Below are 23,563 nucleotides of genomic sequence, written 5' to 3'. Positions count from 1 at the left end.
CCTGATGGAAAAAGGGGTTCTGGTTCCGGTGCCAACAGAGGAAGTAGGTCAGAGTTTCTTTTCAACTCTCTTCCTTATAAAAAAGCCGAACGGAACCTTCAGAGTCCTCATAAATCTGAAGCCTCTGAATCAGTTTCTCACTTACCATCGTTTCAAGATGGAGACCCTGAAGTCAACGATAAATCTGCTAACAAGGGACTGTTATATGGCATCTCTAGACCTAAGGGACGCCTACCTCCATGTGCCCATCCACAAGGACTTTCAGAAGTACCTAAGGTTGGCAGTTCATGTAAACTCCCATCTGTTGCACCTACAGTTCTGTGCCCTACCGTTCGGAATTGCCGTCGCTCCAAGGGTCTTCACAAAGATCATTGCCGAGATGGCGGCCCACATCAGAGAGGGGGGTGGCATCTTCATCCCGTACTTGGACGACTTCCTGCTGGTGGCAGAGTCCAAGGAAAAGTTTCTCTCCCTGGCAGAATCCCAACTAAATTCAATATCAGCGGTTCACTTAAGAGGAGACCTGCACCTGAGAGCAGACTATCTCAGCAGGCACCGGATTCGTCAAGGAGAGTGGAAGTTAAATCCAGAGGTGTTCCGGAAGATCTCGGCCTTATGGGGCAAGCCACAGATAGATCTCTTTGCCACGAGAGTAAATGGGCAAGTCAGCAGATTTTACTCCCTATCTCCGCCGGACAGACCTCTGGCAGTGGACGCTTTATCTCAAAAATGGGATTGGGACCTAGCGTACGCTTTTCCCCCGCTGGCGCTGGTCCCCAAAGTCATCAAAAAGATAAAGGAAGAAAGGGCAAGGGTCATCCTGGTGGCTCCCTTTTGGCCTTGGAGGGCTTGGTTCTCCTGTCTAAGAGCCATGTCGCTGGGGGATCCCTGGGTCCTTCCGGAGGGCCCAGTATGTCATCCGGAGGTGCTCAATCTCCATTTGACGGCTTGGCTTTTGAAAGGTTAACCTTAAAAGCTAAGGGATTGTCGGATGCCGTCATCTCCATGTTACAAGCCAGCAGGAAAGACGTTACGCATAAGATTTATGTCAGAATCTGGAGCAAATTTCTGTCCATGATTGACCTTGTTTCCTTTGACCCAGGAAAACCCAGCTTGGCGGATATTTTGGATTTTCTGCAGAAAGGTCTGGAAAAGGGGTTGAGATTAGTCACTCTCAAAGTTCAGGTTTCGGCCTTGGGATCTTTGTTTGGCCAGAAGATTGCGGATTATCCCTGGTTCATCAGATTCCTTAAGTCAGTCAAGAGATTGCAGTTATCCGTACCGATAAGATCGCCATCTTGGGACCTTTCAGTGGTTCTTCAGTTCTTATGTGTAGGTCCCTTTGAGCCCTTAACTGATGTTCCTCTCAGACTGCTAGTTCAGAAGACCGCCCTCTTGGTCGCAGTAACATCGGCTCGTAGGGTTAGGGGAGTTAGCAGCCTTATCTGTCAGAGAGCCCTATACTCAGATCCTAGAAGACAGAATAATCTTTAAGCTGGGTCCAGCATTTCTGCTTAAGGTGGTCTCCGCTTTTCATATGTCCCAGGAGGTGGTACTGCCCTCCTTCTGTGCTAATCCCTCTTCCGAAGGAGAAAGGCGTTTTCATATGTTGGATCTACGTAGATGTGTTCTGGAATACATAGACAGGACTAAGAACTTCAGGAAGTCTGATAGACTCTTTATTCAGGTGGCATGGCCAAATAAAGGGGACAAAGTAAGAGGAGACACCATCTCTAGATGGATCAGGCAGGGCATTTCTACGGCATTATGTCTCTGCAGGTTTGTCTCCTCCGGATAATCTGAAGGCCCATTCCACTCGGGCGGTGGTAGCTTCCTGGGCGGAAAGGAGAGGGGCCTCCATCGACCAGATTTGCAGGGCGGCTACCTGGTCGTCTCCACACACTTTTTTCCGTCACTATAGACTGGACGTGGGTTCCTTTTCTTCCTTAACTTTTGGCCGTAAAGTGCTTCAGGCGGTGGTCCCACCCTAAATTTCTTCTCTGGTATTCTCTCTGGTGGTGCTGTCGTGACAGGGGGAAAGCCGGTAATTACTCACCGGTAATTCTGTTTCCTCATGGTCACGACAGCACCACGGGACTTCCCACCCTTTTATTTTGTTTGTGCACAAGTGGTGTTCACGTATGGTGTGGTAAAAAAAAAATAATAATTTGTTAGCCGATTCTTGGTTGTTTAAGTTGTATGCATTTTTTACGATGTTAACTAACTGGAAGGCTTCCTAGTTCTCTGTAATTCAGTGATGAAGGGGAAGGAAGTGCTTCCTTTTGTGCTCTAGGTTTCCTGTCCCTGGTGGAGGAGTCCATCTCTCTGGTGGTGCTGTCGTGACCATGAGGAAACAGAATTACCGGTGAGTAATTACTGGCTTTTTTTCTCTTTTTGGGAAAATTCAGACTTTGCATTCAAAGCAGGGATGCAATTTTTGACAAATCCTGCTGTATTGGCCATGACAAGATGGCTGCCGCTAGATCCGTGCCGCAGTGTTTTTTTTTTTTTTTTTTATCTACTCTGTTTAGTATTAGGCTATGGAAGGTAAGCGTCAAAAGCGGGTGTGAGAGAGGAGGAACTGTACTCTGTGCCCTATATGCAGTATAGGATGTTACTGACACATGGTGATGTAACAATTTACCGTGCCTTGATCTCCACTGAAGGTTCTGGGGGGCGATAAACAGGAGGATAATAGGGATTAATAGGGCAAGGTTTCATCATAGGACAACCTTTTTCGAGGCGATGATCCTTTTTGCCAAGGAAAGCTGTTTGTAGATGGTAACCAACGGCAACCACAACGAGATTGCCTGAAACACGGGAAGACTGTCCTACCCTTACGCTTTTTAATTACTGTAATGTGCTGGTAATATTCATGTGGCGCGTTTACATTTTGGCTAATAATAAGTTATATTTTACCCATACACTCCTAAATCCCCTGTTCATGTATTTGGTCGGAGGAGTATTACAAATACCAGCGAGTGTATCCTTCACTTTGTTACATACAGTCTAATTTTCATCTTAATCTTCTCAGTTCATGAATAGAATACCAGGACAACAGTAAGAACTGAACCCGGGCATAGGCAGAGTGGCATTATATTAATCTAATGTTTTTCCCCCCAGGAATCGCAGGATGAGTTATTCTTGGCCGTAGCCGACACAATGGAGGAGATGGTTGATGATGACGTGGATTGTTATTGGCTTACCAAGAACTTTGTGCATCACTTAGACACCAAGTTTAAAGATTTACAGCAGCAGCTGGTATGAACGTGCGCGCATGTTTTTTGTTACATTTTGGGGAATAACCTTGGCGAATGTAGTTACTTCCTAATATGCTTCTAGTAAAAAAAATGCAATTTTTTTTTTTTAGTAACTAAGCATCTGTAGTCTGTCTATGTAACTAGCTGGGCGTTAGGGGCAGTGCTACAGTTGTGGCAGAAAAAGAAGTGCATCATGGGTTTGGGTGGATACAGCAATAGGGAGTGCTTCGTACAGGATGGAAAGAAACCAGGGTGATTGGTTTACATGGTGAAAACAGGTCAGGAGAGTCCAAACAAAACAAAAAAGCATGGGAAAGATGTACATGAGGTAAGAAACTACATGAGCATATTTGTTAAAAAAAAAACTAGGGGTCCTGGAAAGCCCTTTTAAGGCCTCATTCACACTAGTGTGTTTTCTCGTGCATGGCATTGGGGGACACAGCACCATGGTATATGCCCAGCTGCCCAGGTGGGCTATACCCCTCTGCAAGAGCCGAGATACACCAGTCTAGTTCTAGTGTCCGTAGGAGGCAGACATGACCTGTTTTGCAGGTCATCCTGCTAATTTTATTTTTTATTTTTTCTCTTTTTTTCTACAGGTTTCTTCCTGATGCAGGGGTGGCTCCATCGTGATCCACTTTAGTTGCCCCCCTGCGGGCACGTACTCAGGTACCCGGCAACCACCCAGTCCCCACTTATCTGCTTCCGCAGTGGAATTCCGGCGGACCCACGGCTCCCGTGTTGAGTCCGCCGAGGGGGTGGTCATTGCTGCGCCTGAAAACGTCGGAAGGTGAGTATGGCAGTATCCTGTACTCACCCCCCCCCCCCCCCCCATGTTCAGGTGACCCCCCCTGTGTCCCTCTTGTTCTGGTCCCCCTTTTAGTTAGCAGGGGGCACTGCATGCTTGCTGGGCATCCTTTTTTCGTGGAAAATTTTTTTCTTTTGGGGCTCCCCTTTTTTTCTAGGGCCTGGCCCTTTAAGACGGCCGATTCTTTCTGTCGGCTCCTTCCCGTACTTACGGGTTTCCTCCTGCTCCTGCCTAGCCTTCACTGCGTCCCCGCTTCTGCTGCTGCCTCCGGGCGTTACCGCGATCGCGGGCGTCCGTCTCCGACGGCGTTTTTCTACTCGAGGCCCCGGCTTTTTTCCCCAGCCTAGGCCGCAGGTCACGTGGGGCGGAGCTCCGTCTCCGCCTTCTGCCTTCCCGGGCTTTTCGCTTCTCCCTCCCCTCTGTGGGTGGCGCCCTGGGAGGCGCGTTTTTTCCTTCCAATCCAGCGCCAGCGCGGGCTGCTGGGGGGGGGTGTGTCTTCCTCCACTACCGGCTCCTGTCCTGCCTGCAGCTATCGCTTCTGCGGCTTCTCCTGCGTCTCGGCTCTCAGGACGTGTTTCTGTGGGACACAGCACCTTGGGTCTGGTAGGCGGCCTCTGGCTGACTCCTTTTTTGCTTTGCAGGCTCCTCCATCGCCCTCATGTCTTCTTCTGGTCGGGCCCCCTCTCCCCCTGCCGCCATTTCCACTCATTACGCCTGTTCAGTGTGTAATAGGAAGTTTCCATGCGGTCAGTCTTCCTCTCTCTGCGTGCAGTGCCTTCCCTCCAGGCCCACCCAGCCCGCCCCTGCGGCCCCCTCTTTGTCGGTCCTTCCAGAATGGGCTGCCACCCTATCCCAGGCCATAGGTAACCTTGCCAGCCTCTCCCAATCCCTAGCGCAGTCCTTGGACCGTCTGCCCGCTCAGATTGCGGCCGCCTCGGGCAGGGACCCCCCCGCCGGGGATGTCCGTTCCCGCTCTGGTACGAGGTCCAGCAAGCGGCCTCGCGCTGCCTCGGCCGGGTCCCATTCTTCCTCAGCTACCCCGGATCACTCCCCGGTTAGGTCTAAGTAGGGCGAAATTTCTTCTTCAGCCGCTTCCGCCGTTCCTGGGGACTCCTCCGCTTCTGATTCGGAATCAGAGCGGTGTTCGGCGATGTCTGCGGCCGTTCAGGACCTCATCAAGGCCGTCCGTGATGCGCTCCATGTGCAGGACGTTCCTTCTTCCTCCTCCCTGGAGTCGGTGTCCTTCCGCCGGTCTAGGCGCTCCACTGTGGTCTTCCCGAATCACGAGGATCTGGACGCGCTTCTGGCTAAGGAGTGGCGTCATCCTGATCGGCGCCTTCATCTTACTAAGGCTTCTGACGTCCCCTATCCTTTTTCTGAGGAATCTGTAAATACCTGGACGGTTCCTCCTCAGGTAGATCCTCAGGTTGCTCGCCTGGCTAAGGCTACTACCCTTCCCCTGGCTGACGCGGCTTCCTTGTCGGACCCCGCTGACAAACGGGTCGACTCCTTAGCCAAGTCCGTTTTCGTTGCGGCGGGCGCCGCGCTCCGCCTTGCGTTTGCCGCCTCCTGGGTGGCTAAGGCCTGCGCTATCTGGGCAAAACAACTTGTCCGCGCTCTTCCCCCAGACTCGGACCAGGGGGAACTGGCGGTGCTTGCCTCTCAAATTTACCAGGCGTCCAAATTTCTTTGCGATGCCTCTATGGAATCGGCCTGCCGCTCGGGCCGTGCGGCCGCTAACTCTGTGGCCATCCGCCACACCATCTGGCTTCGTTCTTGGGCGGCAGATTCCGCCTCCAAGAAGGCTCTAATTTCCCTTCCCTTTCTCGGTGGGAAGCTCTTTGGAAAGCGTCTGGAAGAACTCATCTCGGAGGCCACTGGTGGTAAGAGCTCTCTTCTTCCCCAGAATCAGCCTCGCCGCCGTCGCTTCCCTGGTTCGTCCTCTCGGGCGCAGTCCTTTCGGTCCTTTCGGGCCCCCCCTGCCCGATCTGACAAGAAGGCCCCTGGGCCTTCCTTTAAGGCCAAGCCCTCCTGGCATGCCAAGCCCAAGCCTGCTCGCCCCCAGTCCACTAAGCCCCCTTCTGCATGACTCTGTCAAGGTGGGAGGGCGTCTGCTCGCCTTTCAGAACGTCTGGCAAGCAAGTGTGGAAGACGCTTGGGTTCTGGAGGTAGTTTCCTCCGGATACAGGATCGAATTCTCCGATCTTCCGCCAGGTCGGTTCTTCATGACGTCGCCTCCCAGGTCCCCCTTCAGGGCAGAATTTTTTTTTCAGGCCATTCGTTCCCTTCACTCTCTAGGGGTCATCGTTCCGGTTCCAGAGTCGGAACGCTTCCGGGGGTTCTATTCGAATCTGTTTACGGTCCCCAAGAAGGACGGTTCACTCCGTCCTATCCTGGACCTAAAGGCCTTAAACCGCTTTGTCCGGGTCCGTCATTTTCGTATGGAATCCCTCCGGTCGGTGATCGCCTCCTTGGAGTCCGACGAGTTCCTGTCGTCCATCGACATTCAGGACGCCTATCTCCACGTCCCCATTGCCCCCTCCCACCAAAGGTTCCTTCGCTTCGCGGTAGGTTCTCTTCATTTCCAATTCGTGGCCCTGCCCTTCGGCCTGGCCTCTGCTCTGAGGGTTTTCACCAAGGTGTTAGCGCCTCTTATGGCCCTTCTTCGTGCCAGGGGGGTCGCCTTGATACCTTACCTGGACGACCTTCTGATTCGGGCCCCGTCATTGGAGGACAACCTGTCCAGCCTGCACATCACCCTATCAGCTCTTGCTCAGTTCGGGTGGCTTGTCAACCACTCCAAGTCCTCCCTCGTCCCATGCCAGAGGATGCCCTTCCTGGGCATGATTTTCGACACTCGCCTCGGGCGGGTGTTTCTCCCCCCAGAGAAGATCGCCTCCCTTCAGGCGGGGGTGACACTTCTCCGCGGCCCGTCTTCTCTAACTATCAGGACGTGTATGCACGTCCTGGGGAGGATGGTGGCTTCCTTCGAGGCCATTCCCTATTCCCAATTCCACTCCCGGGACCTTCAGTTGTTCCTCCTATCCAGGTGGGACAAGTCCCAAGCTGGCCTCGATCGCCTGGTTCGTCTCCCTCTTCAGCTTCGCCAGGACCTTGCCTGGTGGCTGCTTCCTCGGACGGTGTCCCTGGGCCGTTCCTTCCTTCCCCCCAGTTGGCAGGTGGTCACGACGGACGCCAGCCTCTCGGGTTGGGGAGCGGTCCTCGACTCTCTCTCAGTCCAGGGTCTTTGGTCTGCTCAGGAGTCCTCCCTGCAGATAAATGTGCTCGAGCTCAGGGCGATTTTCCTGGCACTGTCTCACTGGACCCCACGTCTTCGCGGTCTCCCTGTCCGGGTTCAAACGGACAATTCCACCGCCGTGGCTTATCTGAACCACCAGGGGGGCACCAGGAGCGTGATGGCCTTGCAGGAGGCCTCCCACATCCTGTGCTGGGCGGAGAGCCACGTTCCCGTCCTCTCCGCAGTGCACATTCCCGGGGTCGACAATTGGGCGGCAGACTTCCTCAGTCGTCAGCTAGTCGACCCGGGCGAATGGTCTCTACACCCAGAGGTGTTCCTCCAACTGTGTCACCGATGGGGAACTCCGGACGTGGATCTTTTCGTGTCACGTCTCAACCACAAGGTCCCGCGCTATGTCGTGCGGTCCAGGGACCCCCAGGCTTTCGCGGTAGACGCCCTAGTTCTGCCTTGGTCTCAGTTCAGCCTCCCGTACCTGTTTCCCCCTATTCCTCTCCTGCCCCGAGTGCTCAAGCGTCTCAAGGCAGCCTGAGTTCCGGCAATCCTGGTGGCTCCGGATTGGCCCCGCAGGGCGTGGTACGCAGATCTGGTGTTTCTGCTCGCCGACGTTACGTGGCGGCTTCCCCTGCGCCACGATCTCCTTTCACAGGGCCCTCTGTCCCACCCGAATTTACCTCAACTTCGTTTGACGGCGTGGCCGTTGAGACCGCGGTCTTGAAGTCCCGTGGCCTCTCGGATTCTGTCATTCAGACGATGCTTCACACTCGCAAACCCCAGTCAGCCCGTATTTACTACCGGACCTGGAGAGCGTATTTTGCCTGGTGCGAGTCTGGGCGTTTCCGCCCTCTCCGATTCTCTGTACCTAATGTTCTGGCCTTCCTTCAGGCCGGTTTTGAAAAGGGTCTTCGCCTGGCCTCTCTCAGAGGACAGATTTCGGCTCTCTCAGTCCTTTTCCAGCGTTCCGTGGCTTCACAGGCTCAGGTTAGGACTTTTCTCCAGGGTGTCGCTCGCCGAGCCCCTCCCTTTCGTTTTCCTGTGGAGCCGTGGGACCTGAATCTCGTCCTTGACGCCCTTCAGTCTTCTCCCTTCGAGCCTCTGGCAGAGGTTTCTCTGTCGTTTCTCTCGTTCAAGGTGGCCTTCTTAGTGGCGGTCACCTCCATCCGCCGGGTTTCCGAACTGGCGGCGCTTTCTTGCCGTTCACCTTTCCTGGTTTTTCATCAGGACAAGGTGGTGTTGCGGCCCGTTCCCTCTTTCCTTCCAAAGGTGGTTTCCTCTTTTCATATCAATGAAGAGATCGTCCTTCCCTCCTTCTGCTCTAATCCTTCTCACCCTAGGGAGAGATCCCTCCATCGCCTTGACGTTGTTCGGGCTCTCCGCCTGTACCTTCGTCTCACGGAACCTTTCCGTCGTTCGGATTCCCTTTTCGTGGTCCCGGCGGGTCCTCGTAAGGGTTTGCCTGCCTCCAAGGCCACCATCTCTCGCTGGGTTCGGTCGGCTGTCAAGGAGGCCTATATCGCAAAGGGCCGTGCTCCCCCTTCCAGGTTGACCGCTCATTCTACTAGGGCAGTTGGGGCTTCCTGGGCGGTGCGTCATCAGGCTTCTGCTTCCCAGGTCTGCCGGGCCGCCACCTGGTCGTCAGTTCACACTTTTTCTAAGTTTTACCATATTCATTCCCTGGCTTCCGCTGACGCTAGCCTGGGGCGCAAGGTTCTGCAAGCAGCTGTGCTTTAGACTGGCGACATGGCGTTCTTCTTCCCTCCCTCAGGGACTGCTTTGGGACGTCCCATGGTGCTGTGTCCCCCAATGCCATGCACGAGAAAATTGGATTTTTTGTACTCACCGTAAAATCCTTTTCTCGTAGTAGGCATTGGGGGACACAGGTCCCGCCCATTGTTTTGTTTTCTTCTCGTTTGTGGTCCCGGCGATTTGTGGTCGTTGGGTCTCCCCAGTTGAAGACTTGTTGGCGTTCAGTTTCTGTTTATTCAGGTGTGGCGTTCCTACTGCTTTTATACCGACTGGTGTATCTCGGCTCTTGCAGAGGGGTATAGCCCACCTGGGCGGAGCCAACACTTTTTTTGTTTCTAGTGTCAGCCTCCTAGTGGCAGCTGGGCATATACCATGGTGCTGTGTCCCCCAATGCCTACTACGAGAAAAGGATTTTACGGTGAGTACAAAAAATCCAATTTTTTGGTCTGTGTCCATTCCACTTTTTTTTATGAATCGCGCATGGACCCATTCATTACTATGAGCCACAAAAAATGTGCACAGCGCATAGATATAATCTGTGGGCTGTTCGCCTCAGTGCCACAAATTAGAGAACGTGTCCTATTCTTGTCCGTTTTGCAGACAAGAATAGGCATTTTGACAATGGAGCACATGGAAATTGCATGATGCACACAGCCATTATCCGCATTTTGCGAACCGCAAAACTGATACGGTCTTGTGAATGTAGCCTAAGGGTAAGTCTACACACTGACTGGTCATGTGGCAACGAGATCACAAGCACTTATTGTGAATGTGGCTGCATTACTACATGTGATGTGACACTCACTAACAACTAGGGATCGACCAATATTGATTTTTTAGAGCCAATACCGATAATCGGTGAACTTTCAGGCCGATAGCCGATAATTTATATCTCATAATATACAGTCCTGATCAAAAGTTTAAGACCACTTGAAAAATGGCAAAAAATCATATTTAGCATGGCTGGATCTTAACAAGGTTCCAAGTAGAGCTTCAACATGCAACAAGAAGAAATGGGAGTGAGACAAAAAAAAATTTGAGCATTCAATTTAATGAAAACAACGAATAAACTGAAACAGGCTGTTTTTCAGCGGATCAAAAGTTTAGGACCACACCTCCAAAAAAAACCTAAACCCCCCCCAAAACAGAAATCCAACTTCCAAACATGAACTCAGTAATGAGTAGCTCCACCGTTATTGTTTATCACTTCAAAAATTCGTTTCAGCATGCTTGATGCAAGCGTTTCCAAGAGGTGAGTGGGAACGTTTCTCCAAGTGGTGAAGACGGCCGCACAAAGGCCATCTACTGTCTGGAACTGTTGTCCATTTTTGTAAACTTCCCTTGCCATCCATCCCCAAAGGTTCTCAATTGGATTTAGATCAGGGGAACACGCAGGATGGGCCAAAAGAGTGATGTTATTCTCCTGGAAGAAGTCCCTTGTCCTGCGGGCAATCACGAGGAATGCTCTCTGCAACATCTGGACATAGCCAGCGGCCGTTTGACGCCCCTGCACTTCCTGAAGCTCCATTGTTCCACTGAAGGAAAAAGCACCCCAGACCATTATGGCGCCCCCTCCATTATGGCACGTAGAAAACATCTCAGGTGGGATCTGCTTGTCATGCCAGTAACATTGGAAACCATCAGGACCATCAAGGTTAAAAAAAATTCTCATCAGAGAATAAAGTTTTTTTCCACCTTTGAATGTCCCATGTTTGGTGCTCTCTTGCAAAGTCCAAACGAGCAGTTCTGTGGCGTTCAAGGAGACGAGGTCTTTAAAGATGTTTTTTGTTTTTGAAGCCCTTCAGTCTCAGATGCCGTCTGATGGTTATGGGGCTGCAGTCAGCACCAGTTAAGGCCTTAATTTGGGTCGAGTATCGTCCAGTGTCTTGACTAACAGCCAATTGGATCCTCCGGCTCAGTGCTGATGAATTTTTTTTTGGGTCTTCCACTTGACTTTTTTGTTCCATAACCCTCAGGATCATTTAAGAAATTCCAAATGACTGTCTTACTGCGTCCCACTTCAGCAGCGATGGCGCGCTGTGAGAGACCCTGCTTATGCAGTTCAACATCCGACCACGTTCAAAAAGGGAGAGTTTTTTGCCTTTGCCATCACAACGTGTGACTACCTGACAGAAAATTACAATGAATCCACATCTTTGCACAGATTTGGCCTTTTAAAGGCATGTGGTCCTAAACTTTTGATCAGCTGAAAAACAGCCTGTTTCAGTTTATTTGTTGTTTTCATTAAATTAAATGCTCAAAAAATGTATTGTCTCACTCCCATTTTTTCTTGTTGAATGTTGAAGCTCTACTTGGAACCTTGTTAAGATCCAGCCATGCTAAATATGATTTCTCGCCCAGTTTCCTTGGGGGACACAGAAGACCTTGGGTATAGCTCATCTCTATAGGAGGCGTGACACTAAGTGAAGACTGTTAAGCCCCTCCTCCACAGCTATACCCTCAGCCTGGAGAGAGAGACTGCCAGTTTTTGCTTAGTGTCCAAGGAGGCAAGACACTCCCTGCTCTGCAGGGCTGTTTTCTCCTTGTTTAAATTTTAGATTTTTACTTTTTTCTTTTCTTTTTGTTCCAGATCATCAGGGATAACAGAGACGCACTAGACCTCTCTGTTCTCCCGGGGTTGAGCTGCGCCAGTGCCGGTCACCCGCACTGCTGCCTCCCCCACAGAAGGCAAGGTGGATCAGGGCAGCCCAGCTCCCCTACATCCCGCCAGCGCAAGGGTCGCCCGCACGCCAAGTCCCTCTTCCAGCGTCCTGCCACTACGGTGCCAGTAGCTGAAGGGGCGACCCTGCTGGAACGGACCGAGGGTGAAGACGGCTGTGGTAAGAGAGAGGCTTCTCCAGCCCTACGTTCCCCTCCCTGGCCTCCTGCGTGCTGGACCCCCATGCTGGTCCCGGCTGGACCTACGCTGGCCCCTGGGGTGCCGTAGGTGAACAGCCATGTTTCTGGCTCCAGGGCTGTCGCTCATATCTAGCTGTTGCCCAATAATTATATAGCCCCACACCACCACCATACTGGTGACCGCGGGGCGACAATACAATGCCCCTCCATAGGGGATTGCACAGGGGTGAGCATGGCATTGCTGTGGAGGAATTCTCTCCAGAGACCCGCTCCTAGCTGCCCCTGACACAGGGGTTATGCCGACCCTCCCCCTTACCGGTCGCAGATTCAGTACAGGGGGCCCGCGCTAGCTGCCCCTGTCTCTCCTCTACGGGTGCCTGTCCATTAGGGCAGGGGGTGCAGTGCTGGACTTCAGGGTCTCCCTCCTTACCGGTGTGCTAGGGCCAAGGGGCCGCTCCAGACGCTGCCGGACGCAAGGACCTCGCGGCCTGCATGTGGAACGCGATGCTCCAACAGGCCCCAGCCGACTGCTGATGCTTCCGGTCGGCCGGGTGCCGCAAACTTTGACCCAGGCTTTGGCCTGCTCGACCGCAATCCGGTCCTCTGTCTCTGCCGGCCCGCGGGGTGGGCACCCGCGGCCGTTGGTACATGCGTCAGCCGGCTCCCTCCAGGTCCCGGCTGACCGTCGTTGCCTCCTGGCCGGCCGGGCGCCGCAAAAATCTAGGCCCCGGCTTCGTGACCTACTAGGCCGCAAAATTCCGGCCTCGGTTGGAGGGGGCGGGAACGTCTCGCGGCGCGAATTCTCCCGCCCGCAGGTCCCCCGCCCCCCAGGGGATCGCAGCGCCGCCCCCCAGGCCGGATCTTTGTTAACCTGTTGGGTACCGGGACCCAATCTCCAAGGGCCGGCTCCCATCTAGAGGACCCCCTCTGTTCTGGTGGGCTTCCTAATAAGCCTGTACGAGGCTGTGCCCCTGTATGGTGGCCCCTTTCTTGTCTCAAGAGTGGTTGTGTTTTTAAAAAAAAAAAAAAAAAAAAAAGGGCTTCCATGGCGGGAATGGCTGCGCAGGATGCTGCAGCATGATACAGTAGTGCTGGCCGCACGCTATGCCCCCCTTCCGTAGGCAGCATGTCGCGCTCCCCGGCTGCAGTGCTGGCCAGCTGCATGTCTCCTTTTTAGGCGGACCCTTGCCATCTCCCGGGATACGGCGCTGGCCAAGTGTAGGCGCCCCTCTTCCGCCCGTTCTATGGCAGGACGTCACCTCTCCAGTTATGGTGCTGGCCATGGGCATGAACCCCTTCCTAAGTGGAATTCTGCGCTCTCTGGCCGCAGGCTGGCCATGTGCATAACTCCCTTCTATAGGTGGAATACTACATTCACCGGATCGGTGCTGACCATGGCACGACACCCCCCTTCCTTAGGGGAACGCTGCACTCACTGGATTTAATGCTGGACAGGTGCATGACCCCCTTCTGGGGCGGAATAATTGCACTCTCACCGGATACAGTGCTGGCCATGTGCACGACCCCCCTCCTTAGGGGAACGCGGCACTCTCACTGGATTCCCTGCCGGCCATGTGTGTAACCCCCTTCTTAGGCGGTACGCTGCACTCTCGCTTGTTCGCTGTCGGCCATGTGTATGAAACCCTTCTATAAGAGGAACTCCGCACTCTCGCCAGATGCGGTGCTGGCCATGTGCACGTCCCCCTTCCATAAGCGGAACACTGCACTCTTACTGGATTCACTGCCGGCCATGTGCATGACTCCCTTTCATAAGCGGAATGCTGCACTCTCATTGGTTTTGCTGCCGGCCTTGAGCATGCCTCCTTCTCTCAGGCGGCATACATACACTCTTACTGGCTGGGGTTGTTCTCTCGCGGTAGGTTGCTGGCCACGTGCCTGACCCTCTTCCATGGTTGGGTGCTTGCACTCTCACCGGATCCGCTGCCGGCTATATGCATGGCCCCCTTCCGTGGGCGGTGTTCCGCACTCTCGCTGGATTGCTGCCGGCATGGCCATGCCTCCTCTCCTCAGGCGACATCCATGCACTTTCACTGACTGGGTGTTATTGTGCCAGCACGTTGCCGGCCAGGTGCATGACCCCCATCCATGGCGGGATGCTCGCGCTCTCCTGGGATGCGATGCTGGCCATGTGCACCCCCCCCCCCCCTTCTGGGAGGATCACTGCACTTTCACCGAATACGTTGTGGGCCGTGAGCATGGCTCTAACAGGGGTGCGCTGCTTGCACTCCCTTTGGAAATGGTGCTGGCCTTGTGCAGACCACTTCTCATTCCATGGGCGGAAATTTGTATGCTCTCGAGATTCACGGCTGTCCTTGTGTATGCTGTACTGGACGTTCCCCTTTCATGGGCGGAGTAGTTGCACTCTCACAAAATTCGGTGTTGGGTAGATTATTGCACAATCATTTAATGCTAGGATAATCCAGTGCATGCCCCCCTTTTCACCAGGTCCTTTTGGTGCGGGCCTTTGCACTCTTGCCATCTGCAGATTTTGCCAGGTACCTTCCCCCCTTTTTCCGGGCGGACTGCTTGCGTTCCATCGCATGCTGGTACTGGTCTTGTGCATAACTCCTTTTCAGGTTGCACTTTACATTTCCGTGGATACTGTGGGACGCTGTGGCTGTGCGCTCTGTGCGTTGTTTGGGCCGTGTATGCCTTCTCCTCCCGTGGGTGGGTTGGCCTTCTCGCTGCCTGCAGGGTTGCTAGTACGTATGCCTCCCTTCTTCCTGCGACATACTTTTTTTCTCTTGGGGTGAGGTTGCTTGTCGCAAGCTTTGCACTCTTCTCTGAGGAGATCATTCTGTCCACTTATGAGCCCAAGGTGTTGTTGTCCAACACGCAACAATGAATGCTCAATGTATTCACAGCTGTATATCTTGTATATACGTAGACGAGCTCTGCTGGCTCGCTATTGCACTGAGCTGAGTGGTACCCTTTTTTCTGGTGTGGTCCCGTTGTGTTGGCACCCACCTTGTTCGTTGGCCTTTCCACCTGGGGAGTGTTCGGGGTTCCTTGATGCGTACCCATTCGTCATCCCGTGACATTGTTTCCCCACGCAACCGGTCGGGGTCGAGAGTGTTGTCTGCAGTGCCGCTCGACTTCTACGTTGGCTCTGGCGGGACTACGGTTCCCTCGCCTACTACCATTTCCTCCTCTCGGATGCAGTGTGGTATGGGTCCTTCCTATTGGCGCCCTTTGCGCTTCAGTCTGTTGCTACCAGGTTCAGACTGCTCCTCTCGGGTAGGTCACCCAACTCTTCTTGGGTGCTTGATTATCCAGGTCCTGGGGACCTCCACTTTTGGTTTCTTCAGGGTATTCGCCTGCTGCGAGGCGGTGTGCAGGTCGTCTCACAGAGTAGCGGGGATTCGGCTCTGCTTTTCCTCGCCGGCTCGGTTTTTTGGCTTCTGCTCTGGGTTTGTCGCTCCAATATGGCTTCTGCCCCGGCCAGGCCTCAGAGGCTGTTCCGTCGTTGCCCCCCCCCCCCCTCTGGGGTGAGCATGGTTGTTCAATTGGATGGTTCCGGTGTTACTTGCGGTCTCGTACCATCTCCCTCGTTCTCGCTGGCAGTACTAGCTGTTTGCCGGGCCTACCGCGTTTTGTCCTCCCACTGGGTGCAGATTGCCTTTCCATTCTGGGCATATGGTCCTGCGGGACTTACTTTCTCGGTAACTTGGGAGGACTACCCTTCGGTCAAGATTGTCCTTGGATCTCCCACACCGGGACTGTAGAACTCCTTTCTTTGGTGGCTACATCGACTTGGACTTGGCCTGTCTTGTCTGGGCATCTGTCGGATGCTGGGCAGACCCTTCCGGTTTCTTCCGTCTGTCCTTCTGCCCCCCCACTCCGGTTGGATACGGGACTATGTTGTTCGGGGGCCGACAGGACCGTGTTTTTCCGATCCTTCGGCCGTGTTACTGGTCTGCGCCTGATCACATTGGGTTTTCTCCCGCTTGCTGGGTGATTCCTGCGAGCACGCTAGTGTTCGCTCCCGACTGTGCTTCGTCCGGGTTTGGTTGTCGGACTTAGGGTTCTTACCTGGGGTTTTGTGGGAAGCGGGGCATTCCCCCACTCTGCCTTTCTCTCCCTTGTTTTTGTCTTTCTCTAGTCCGGTCTGACCCTGGGACTGGGACTCTGTTACTTGAAGTGTCAAGTGTCTGCGCTGTCCTTCCCCTTCCAGCGTTTCCTGGCCCTCCTGGGCCTTGTCATGACCTTCTTCCACAGTGTGGCTCTTTGGTTCCTCTTTACCGTTTTCCTGGTTCCGCCCTGGGAACTACATACTGAGCTCTCGGCGCTCCAATCTTTCCCTTGGAGCCGTTGCAGAAGTTCTCCCTACTCCTTCTGTCCTGTACAGTTGTGTTTCTGTTGCCATCATGTCTGACGGGTGCCTGATTGGCGGCCCTTCGTGTCTGTGCCTTCTGTCCTTTTCCAGGACAGGGCTGTTCTCCGTTCTGTCCCTTCCTTCCTTCTGAAGGTGGTATCTGCCTTCTTATCAACGAGGCTTTCGTCCTTTTCCTCCCATCCCCGGGAACGGACGCTTTACCGTTTGGAGGTTGTTGGGCCTTGCAGTTGTTTACTTGGAGATCTCCGACTCTGGTCGGCGTTCGGTCTCTTGTGTTTCCAGGAGGTCAGTGCAAAAGGTTGGTGGCCTCCAGGGTGGCTTCCTCTGCTTTCTCAGAGTGGCTTTTGCTGTGGTTATCGCACCAATGGCAGGGTTCTGCTTTCGGTGTCACCGTTCATTTCACCAGAGCGGTCGGTGCCTCCTGGGGCGGAGGCATTAGGTTTCGGCCATTTATTTGTGCAAGGCGGTCACTTCTTCCTTGCACACCTTACCGAGTTCCACAGGGTGCATACTCGGGCTTCGGCGTATGCTGCCTTGGGCCGCCTGGTCTGCAGGCGGTGGTTTCTTGATGCCTTCGGGTGCTTCGCCTTGGTGCTGTGGTCCCTCCCCTCTTGGACTGCTATTGAACGTCCCAAGGTCTTCTGTGTCCCCCAAGGAAACTGGGCGAGAAAACGAGATTTTTGTATAACTTACCAGTAAAATCTCTTTCTCGCTCTTTCCTTGGGGGACACAGCACCCACCCATTCTTGTTTTTTCTTTACACGGTTTCCGAGTTTGTTTTACCCGTTGGGTAGTTGGCTTGTTGGTTCCACTTTTGGACTTTGCCTTTTCTCACTACTTGGACACGCAACTGGCAGTCTCTCTCTCCAGGCTGAGGGTATAGCTGTGGAGGAGGGGCTTAACAGTCTTCACTTAGTGTCACGCCTCCTATGGAGATGAGCTATACCCAAGGTCTTCTGTGTCCCCCAAGGAAAGAGCGAGAAAGAGATTTTACTGGTAAGTTATACAAAAATCTCGTTTTTTTGCCATTTTTATCAAGTGGTCTTAAACTTTTGATCAGGACTGTATATTATATTAGTTGGTAGTCACTGAGGTGGTGGAAATTTGCATTTGGCACTAGTATATTATAAATGTACGGCAAATTATAAATTAATAAAGCCCTTAGTTGGTAGTCAATTTATAATTTACATTTATAATATACTAGTGCCAAATGCAAATTTCCACACCATCCCCCCTTCTCACTGACATTATTAACCCCTATCAGACCTCAGATCAAACCTTTATAAACCCCTATCAGACTTTAGATCAGACTTTATTTAACCCCTATCAGACCTCAGATGAATAAAATAAAAAAAACTCCTTACCTCTCCTGCGCCACGGCTCCTCTTCATCTCCGGGTCCGGCGTCTCGCTCCCCTGTCTTCTCCATCCCGCGCTGCACTGACAGCGTGCAGCGTCACGTCATAGTGCGCGGGAGAGTGAGTATCGGAAGCGCTTGCTGCGCTTCTTCCCTGCTCCCAGCACCCGATGCATACTAGTATTCGCTTTATACGCATTATTGGCATATCAGCAAGGTTTCATGCCGATACCGATAATGTGCAAAATCCTTAATATCAGCCGATAATATCGGTACATCCGATAATCGGTCGATCTCTACAAACAACCCAAACCTGGTTGCAGATCACAAATCACAGGTGACGTATCCAGAGTTCAGTGTAAGGCCTCTTTCACATCAGCATTCATTATTTCCGTTCTTCTGCTCCATTATAGGAGCAGAACAACCAAAATAACGGAAGTGTTGAATTCGGCACATCACTGAAGCAAACTGAACCAAACAGACCCTATTGATTATAATGGGATTCGTTTGGTTCCTGTTCGGGAGAATACATTTTTTAGCTGAGAAAAAATTCCTGCATGCAAGACTTTTTCCTCTGCTATTTTTAACGAATTCTGTGACAGAGCCTCTAACGCAGATGTGAACATATCCTAAGTTCTGAGTTATTGTGACTTTCAAAGATGGTTTGTCTGCATTGTAAGTCTGCATTGTAACATCACCAGTAATTATTGAATTTTGTCACAAAAAAACGTGTGTAAATCATGTGTCACGTGTCGGTGATATGTCTTTTTCTATTGGTGGTGCAGCTCCTAAAACACATGTGACCCGAAGCCAATTTGCAAACTGAAATGGTCGCGTGACTCCAGTGTGACAACAAGGACGGCAGGCTGCACGTGTTTTTTTTTAAATGCATTCTTTTTCACTTTTCTCGTTTACAGCAGAAGGGATTTGAGCATTACCTGCATATAGAAGATAGCAGCCTTGTGACACACCTCAAGACATGCAGCGCTCTGGACAAACTCCCATATAACTTGTGGTTTAGGAGATGCTATGCTGGTTGCTTACCGCCATCCAGCTTACAAAGGTATCATTATAGGTGCATTGCTAGAAAAATATGGTCACTCATGACAGGATCAGTTGTCAGCCACTGGAGTTGTGTGTATGAATATATACTTACTGTCATGGCTCTGTACACCTCATGCTTGGTGGATACTTTATTTTTTTTGCTCCCCCAGACTATACTGTAATTTTGAAAACTTTATTGAAGGTAACGCGTTTCAGCACCAAACAGTTCCCTTCATCAGGCTTTACACCATTGCTGATATTGTGGCAACCATGGCAGTATGCCTCATCTTTCTGGGAGGAAAGTGATTGGCAGTTATTTAGCAGCCTGTAGGCATGCCGTTGTCGTTATCTCATTTCCTTTTCATATATCTGTCTCTTCAGTCTTGTGTATAAATCTTTTTATTGAACACTTGATTGCACATGTACATTACAATGCATGAATCATGCAGCATACTGACATACATGAGAAGCATCACGTATGCAATTAAGGACTGATGAAGAGAGGGATATTCAAATAAAGTACAATAACGTAAAATGGCTGAATAAGTAAATAAATGGTTAAATAATCAAATAGAAGAGTAAAAATTAAAAATAATAAGAGTAGTAGCAGCGAAGGGCACAAAGGCAAGTACACATCAAAGCTTGGTTGGGTAGTAAACCCATTCCATTTATAAGCCATCTATGGTACACTAAAGTCCTTCCAGCCAAGGAATGGCCATGTGTGAACCAAACACTTTAGGCTCCATTCACACGTCCGCAAATGGGTCCGCATCCGTTCCGCAATTTTGAGCAACGGGTGCGGACCCATTCATTTTCTATGGGGACGGAATGGATGCGGACAAGTCCGCAGCTACGCAAAAGATAGAACATGTCCTATTCTTGTCTGCAGCTTGCAGACAAGAATAGGCATTTCTATAGGGGTGCCGGGCGGGTGTGTTTTGCGGGTCCGCAACACACCACGGACGTGTGAATGGAGCCTTAGACTGCACAAGAACCCTTCACATAGACATCTTGGGACCGGGCCACATCAGGACCTTGGTATCTTTTTATGTAGACTGGTTGCTAGACCAAAGGATGTGTTCTTTGTTCCCAGCTAGCCAACTCCTCAAGCCCGCATATCATATCTAGCTTCTCAATCCACATCGGTACTGTGGGGGGATCTGTCTCTACAGTCTTGCACAGCACAAGTCATTTTTGGATGTTGTGGTTTATCTGCAGGGTATGGGACAAACTGGTGAGTGGATCCTGCAAGATTCTTCTATTTCTTGCTATAGAGATCCTGCTGACATTCAAGATGAAAGTGATGGCCCTTAATAATACTGAGAGTATTAATGCGTTTCTGGAAAAGGTAATGTACCATTAGTGGGTTATAATTTGGTTGGATGCTGGCTTGTTCTGTAGACTGAGACCTGAACCTCTTCCTGTCCTGTATGCAAATATGTGACGTCTTATCTGGTCATGTACTCCATGTCGTAACAGGTGTCCTGACAGTCTTTCCAAACAGGCCCCATACGTAGCAGATATGATAAGGGTACTTTCACACTTGCGGCAGAGGTTTCCGGCAGGCAGTTCCGTTGCTGGAACTGCCTGACGGATCCGGCAATCCGGACGTAAACTGATGGCATTTGTCAGATGGATACGGATCTGTCTGACAAATGCATTGCAATAACGGATCCGTCTCTCTGGTGTCATCCGGAAAAACGAACACTTAATGCTGCATCCGGCACAAATACACTTCAATGTAAATTCATGCCGGATCCGGCATGTGTTCAGTATTTTTGGCCGGAGATAAAACTGCAGCATGCTGCGGTATTTTCTCCGTCCAAAAAGCGTAAAAGGGACTGAACTGATGCATCCTGAACGGATTGCTCTCCATTCAGAATGCATTAGGATAAAACTGATCAGTTTTTTTCCGGTATTGAGCCCCTAGGACGTAACTCAATACCGGAAAACAAAAACGCTAGTGTGAAAGTACCCTTAAATCAGTTTTTAAAACAGTGTTTGCTAACGACCTGTGAGGACTTTTTAGTGTTACACGAATAGGTAGGGGTCTGTTTCTAGTTATTAACTTTGCTTGGGCTGTTGCTGTGCAACTGCCTTGCACCTGAATCTGGGTTTGATTATCTTAGATTGACTTGGTTTATTAGGGTGGAGTTGCTGACTGTGGAGCCATTCACATGCCTCCCAGTTGTCCTGGATCTCGTGGCTGTCTCTCGGTCCTGGAGGGCTGAGGCATGTCCTGATTTCAACTGTATCTGCGTCCTTAGGACACAGATACAGTTGAATGTAACGGTGAAGCAGGGAGCCATCAACCTCCTGATTCACCAGCTAGTGCTCTCCCCAGCAGCAGATGTGATGCAGTGACATCATTGCACCTACTGAGCTGAGGACTAGAGTGCATCGGCTGGGGATCATCCTCCTGCCTGTGGGCTATCTTGCTCAGCCCGGCAAGCACAATGACATTACTGCATCGTGTTTGCTGCTGAAGAGAACATAAAATGTTACCGTACGTTCATCAGGAGAACAGAGCTAGGTGATGGGAGGTATAGTTTATATATTCAGGCCATACTCCATTTTGGTTGTCAGGTATAGCGTTTGCTAGGTGCATTCACTTCCAGATATTTTGTACTGTAGTTGTACAATTGTATCTTTTTCTAGTCTGGTGTGTTTTCTGTATGTTCTGGAATCTGTAGTTCCACTGAGTTGTTTGTTGCTGTGCTGTTGTCCAGGCTCATGAGTTCAGATTGGGTCAGTTCAGCATTGCTCACCTTCTGTTCACTGCTATTCATCCTCTATTTGCCTGTATGTCTTACACCTACCGTACTTTCCATTTCTGGATCCTCTCCTTCTTCCATAACACTCAGCATTCGGATCCTGTCATCCACTAGTAAGTTTGTTTATTGCCAGTGTTGATAAGTATTTCACATAGGTTGTTTTTGTGACTGTCTGGTTGTTGTGTAGCTCAGCCCTCATGTAAATCCCGGGGGTATCTTGAGTACCAAGAATCAGTGTTAAGGCTGCACTGTGCATGCTCGGCGATTACAAGGCAACAGTGTATGTGCGATTTTTGGAGGAATCTGGTGATTACTACAGTGTCAGGGGGAGGATGTCCATCAAGACTGAAAGGTTTACAGCATGAACACCTTTTGACGCTTTGCAGTTCATTAGCTTTTAGCTAACTATTTTTGCTGCGCTTGAAAAAGACAGGCATATTTAGAAAGACTGTCAGGTCTACAGGCACGGGAGCGGTTCAGGGTGATAAAATGAGCTGACCGGTCTCCTTTAATACAGCGCATAAAAGGATTCGGTATCCATGGGCTATTTAAATGCTATTTAATGGAGTTTTCTGAGATTTTGATACTGATGACCTATCCTCAGAATAGGTCATCAGTATCTGATTGGTGACACCCGGTACCCCCGCCGATAAGCTGTTTGAGAAGGCACCGACACTCCTGTAAATGCCACAGCCTTCTCGAGCTTACAAGCACAGCACTGTACATTGTATGGCGGCTGTGCTTGGTATCGCGCTCAACCCCATTGAAGTCCGGAGGATAGGTCATAAGTATCAAAATCTCGGAAAACCCCTTTAAAAGGTGACATAAATTCACATGGAGAATAGCATGTGCGGCTGTTCCCGTAACCCTATCATGGATAGCTGTGTACATGCTTTTCTTCCACCTTTCTGGCCACCAGGATCTAGTGCCGGGGTCAGCAACCTTCTGCACACCAGTTGTGAAACCAAAACTACCAGCGCATGGTAGTACAAGTGCACCCAGGTGTAATGTTCAATTAAAATGTGGAGGTCTGAGTGGTGGGACACCCACTGTGGTGAGAAAAGCCCTTTTAGTGTCTTTTTAAGATATACATGAAGTGTAACATAAAAGTTTCACACTGTACCATTGTGTTTTCTTTTAGATTCCTGAGGACAACACAGACCCTATAGTTAACAAAGCAATAGATTTGTGGCATAAGCACTGCGGAATACCCGCCCATTCATTGTGATGATGCACGGCTTCCGTAAATGGAACTGGTTTTGTCTGTCTTTCTATTTATTTACCTGTACATTTATGTTTGTAGATATTTTCAATACATGAACTTTTGACTGTATCTTATGATTCATTGATTCATTGATGTGGTGGAACTGCCACGGAATTGTGGTGCGGATTCTGCGCCACAAATCTGACGCAATTTTCAGTACCCGTGGATAGAGTTTTCAAAACCTCATCCACACCTTTCTAAAATATCCCTTTTCAAATCAAAATCCGCAGCATGCACATGACGTGGGTTTCGCCCTTTGCAGTCTGTGCATGAGATCTTCGTGAGAATTTTGCAGCTGGTTCACAGAGGAAATGATCTGCAATGTTTGTAGTTAAGCCTCATGCACATGTCTGTGAGTCCGTGAAACACGGACCGTGTGATACCGGCCTGGATTTCTTCTGAGTGCAGGAGCGCACGGCGTGATTGGTTGCTATGACGCCGTGCGCTTCCTGCTGCAGTACAGTAATACACTGGTATGATCTATACCAGTGTATTACTGTACTGCGGCGGCAGCAGGAGGCGCATGGCGTCATAGCAACCAATGACGCCGTGCACTCCTGCACTCAGAAGAAATCCAGGCCGGTATCACATATTCCGTGTTTCACAGACATGTGCGTGAGGCTTTAGGCTCTGTTCACATCCGAGTTGTGGCTTGTATTTAGAATTGAAACCGTGAAACTCTGCTGGATCTGTCATATGTAGTGCTAGTGGAAGATCCTGACACATAAGTGAACAGAACCTTAAGGGTGTATAAGATCATCCTGGTAATAAAGAAGCCTCTCTATCGGGTCTCTCTGGACTACACAGAGAAGTTCATTCTGTGATTGCACTTAGTGTTC

General features: G+C 51.0%; 1 protein-coding gene across 2 annotated transcripts in view; it reads left to right on the top strand.

The window, feature by feature from the left end:
• The window catches only part of TBC1D7 (TBC1 domain family member 7), a 36,000-nt gene extending 13,190 nt beyond the window's left edge, over positions 1–22,810 (top strand). Inside the window, exons 5-8 of one of the 2 annotated variants that reach the window (XM_040432506.1) lie at positions 3,124–3,261; positions 18,560–18,705; positions 19,905–20,034; positions 22,602–22,810. In XM_040432506.1, the coding sequence (XP_040288440.1) occupies positions 3,124–3,261; positions 18,560–18,705; positions 19,905–20,034; positions 22,602–22,688 (501 nt within the window). In that variant the 3' untranslated portion in view covers positions 22,689–22,810. The remainder of the gene's footprint in view (positions 1–3,123; positions 3,262–18,559; positions 18,706–19,904; positions 20,035–22,601) is intronic. The other variant, XM_040432505.1, reaches the window with a different exon arrangement.
• The last annotated feature ends 753 nt before the right edge of the window (positions 22,811–23,563 follow it).

This window comes from Bufo bufo, chromosome 5, assembly GCF_905171765.1.
Source record: "Bufo bufo chromosome 5, aBufBuf1.1, whole genome shotgun sequence".
Classification (NCBI taxonomy): domain Eukaryota; kingdom Metazoa; phylum Chordata; class Amphibia; order Anura; family Bufonidae; genus Bufo; species Bufo bufo.
Note: the sequence above shows the minus strand (reverse complement) of the source record. Positions and strands in the feature narration are given on the sequence as shown.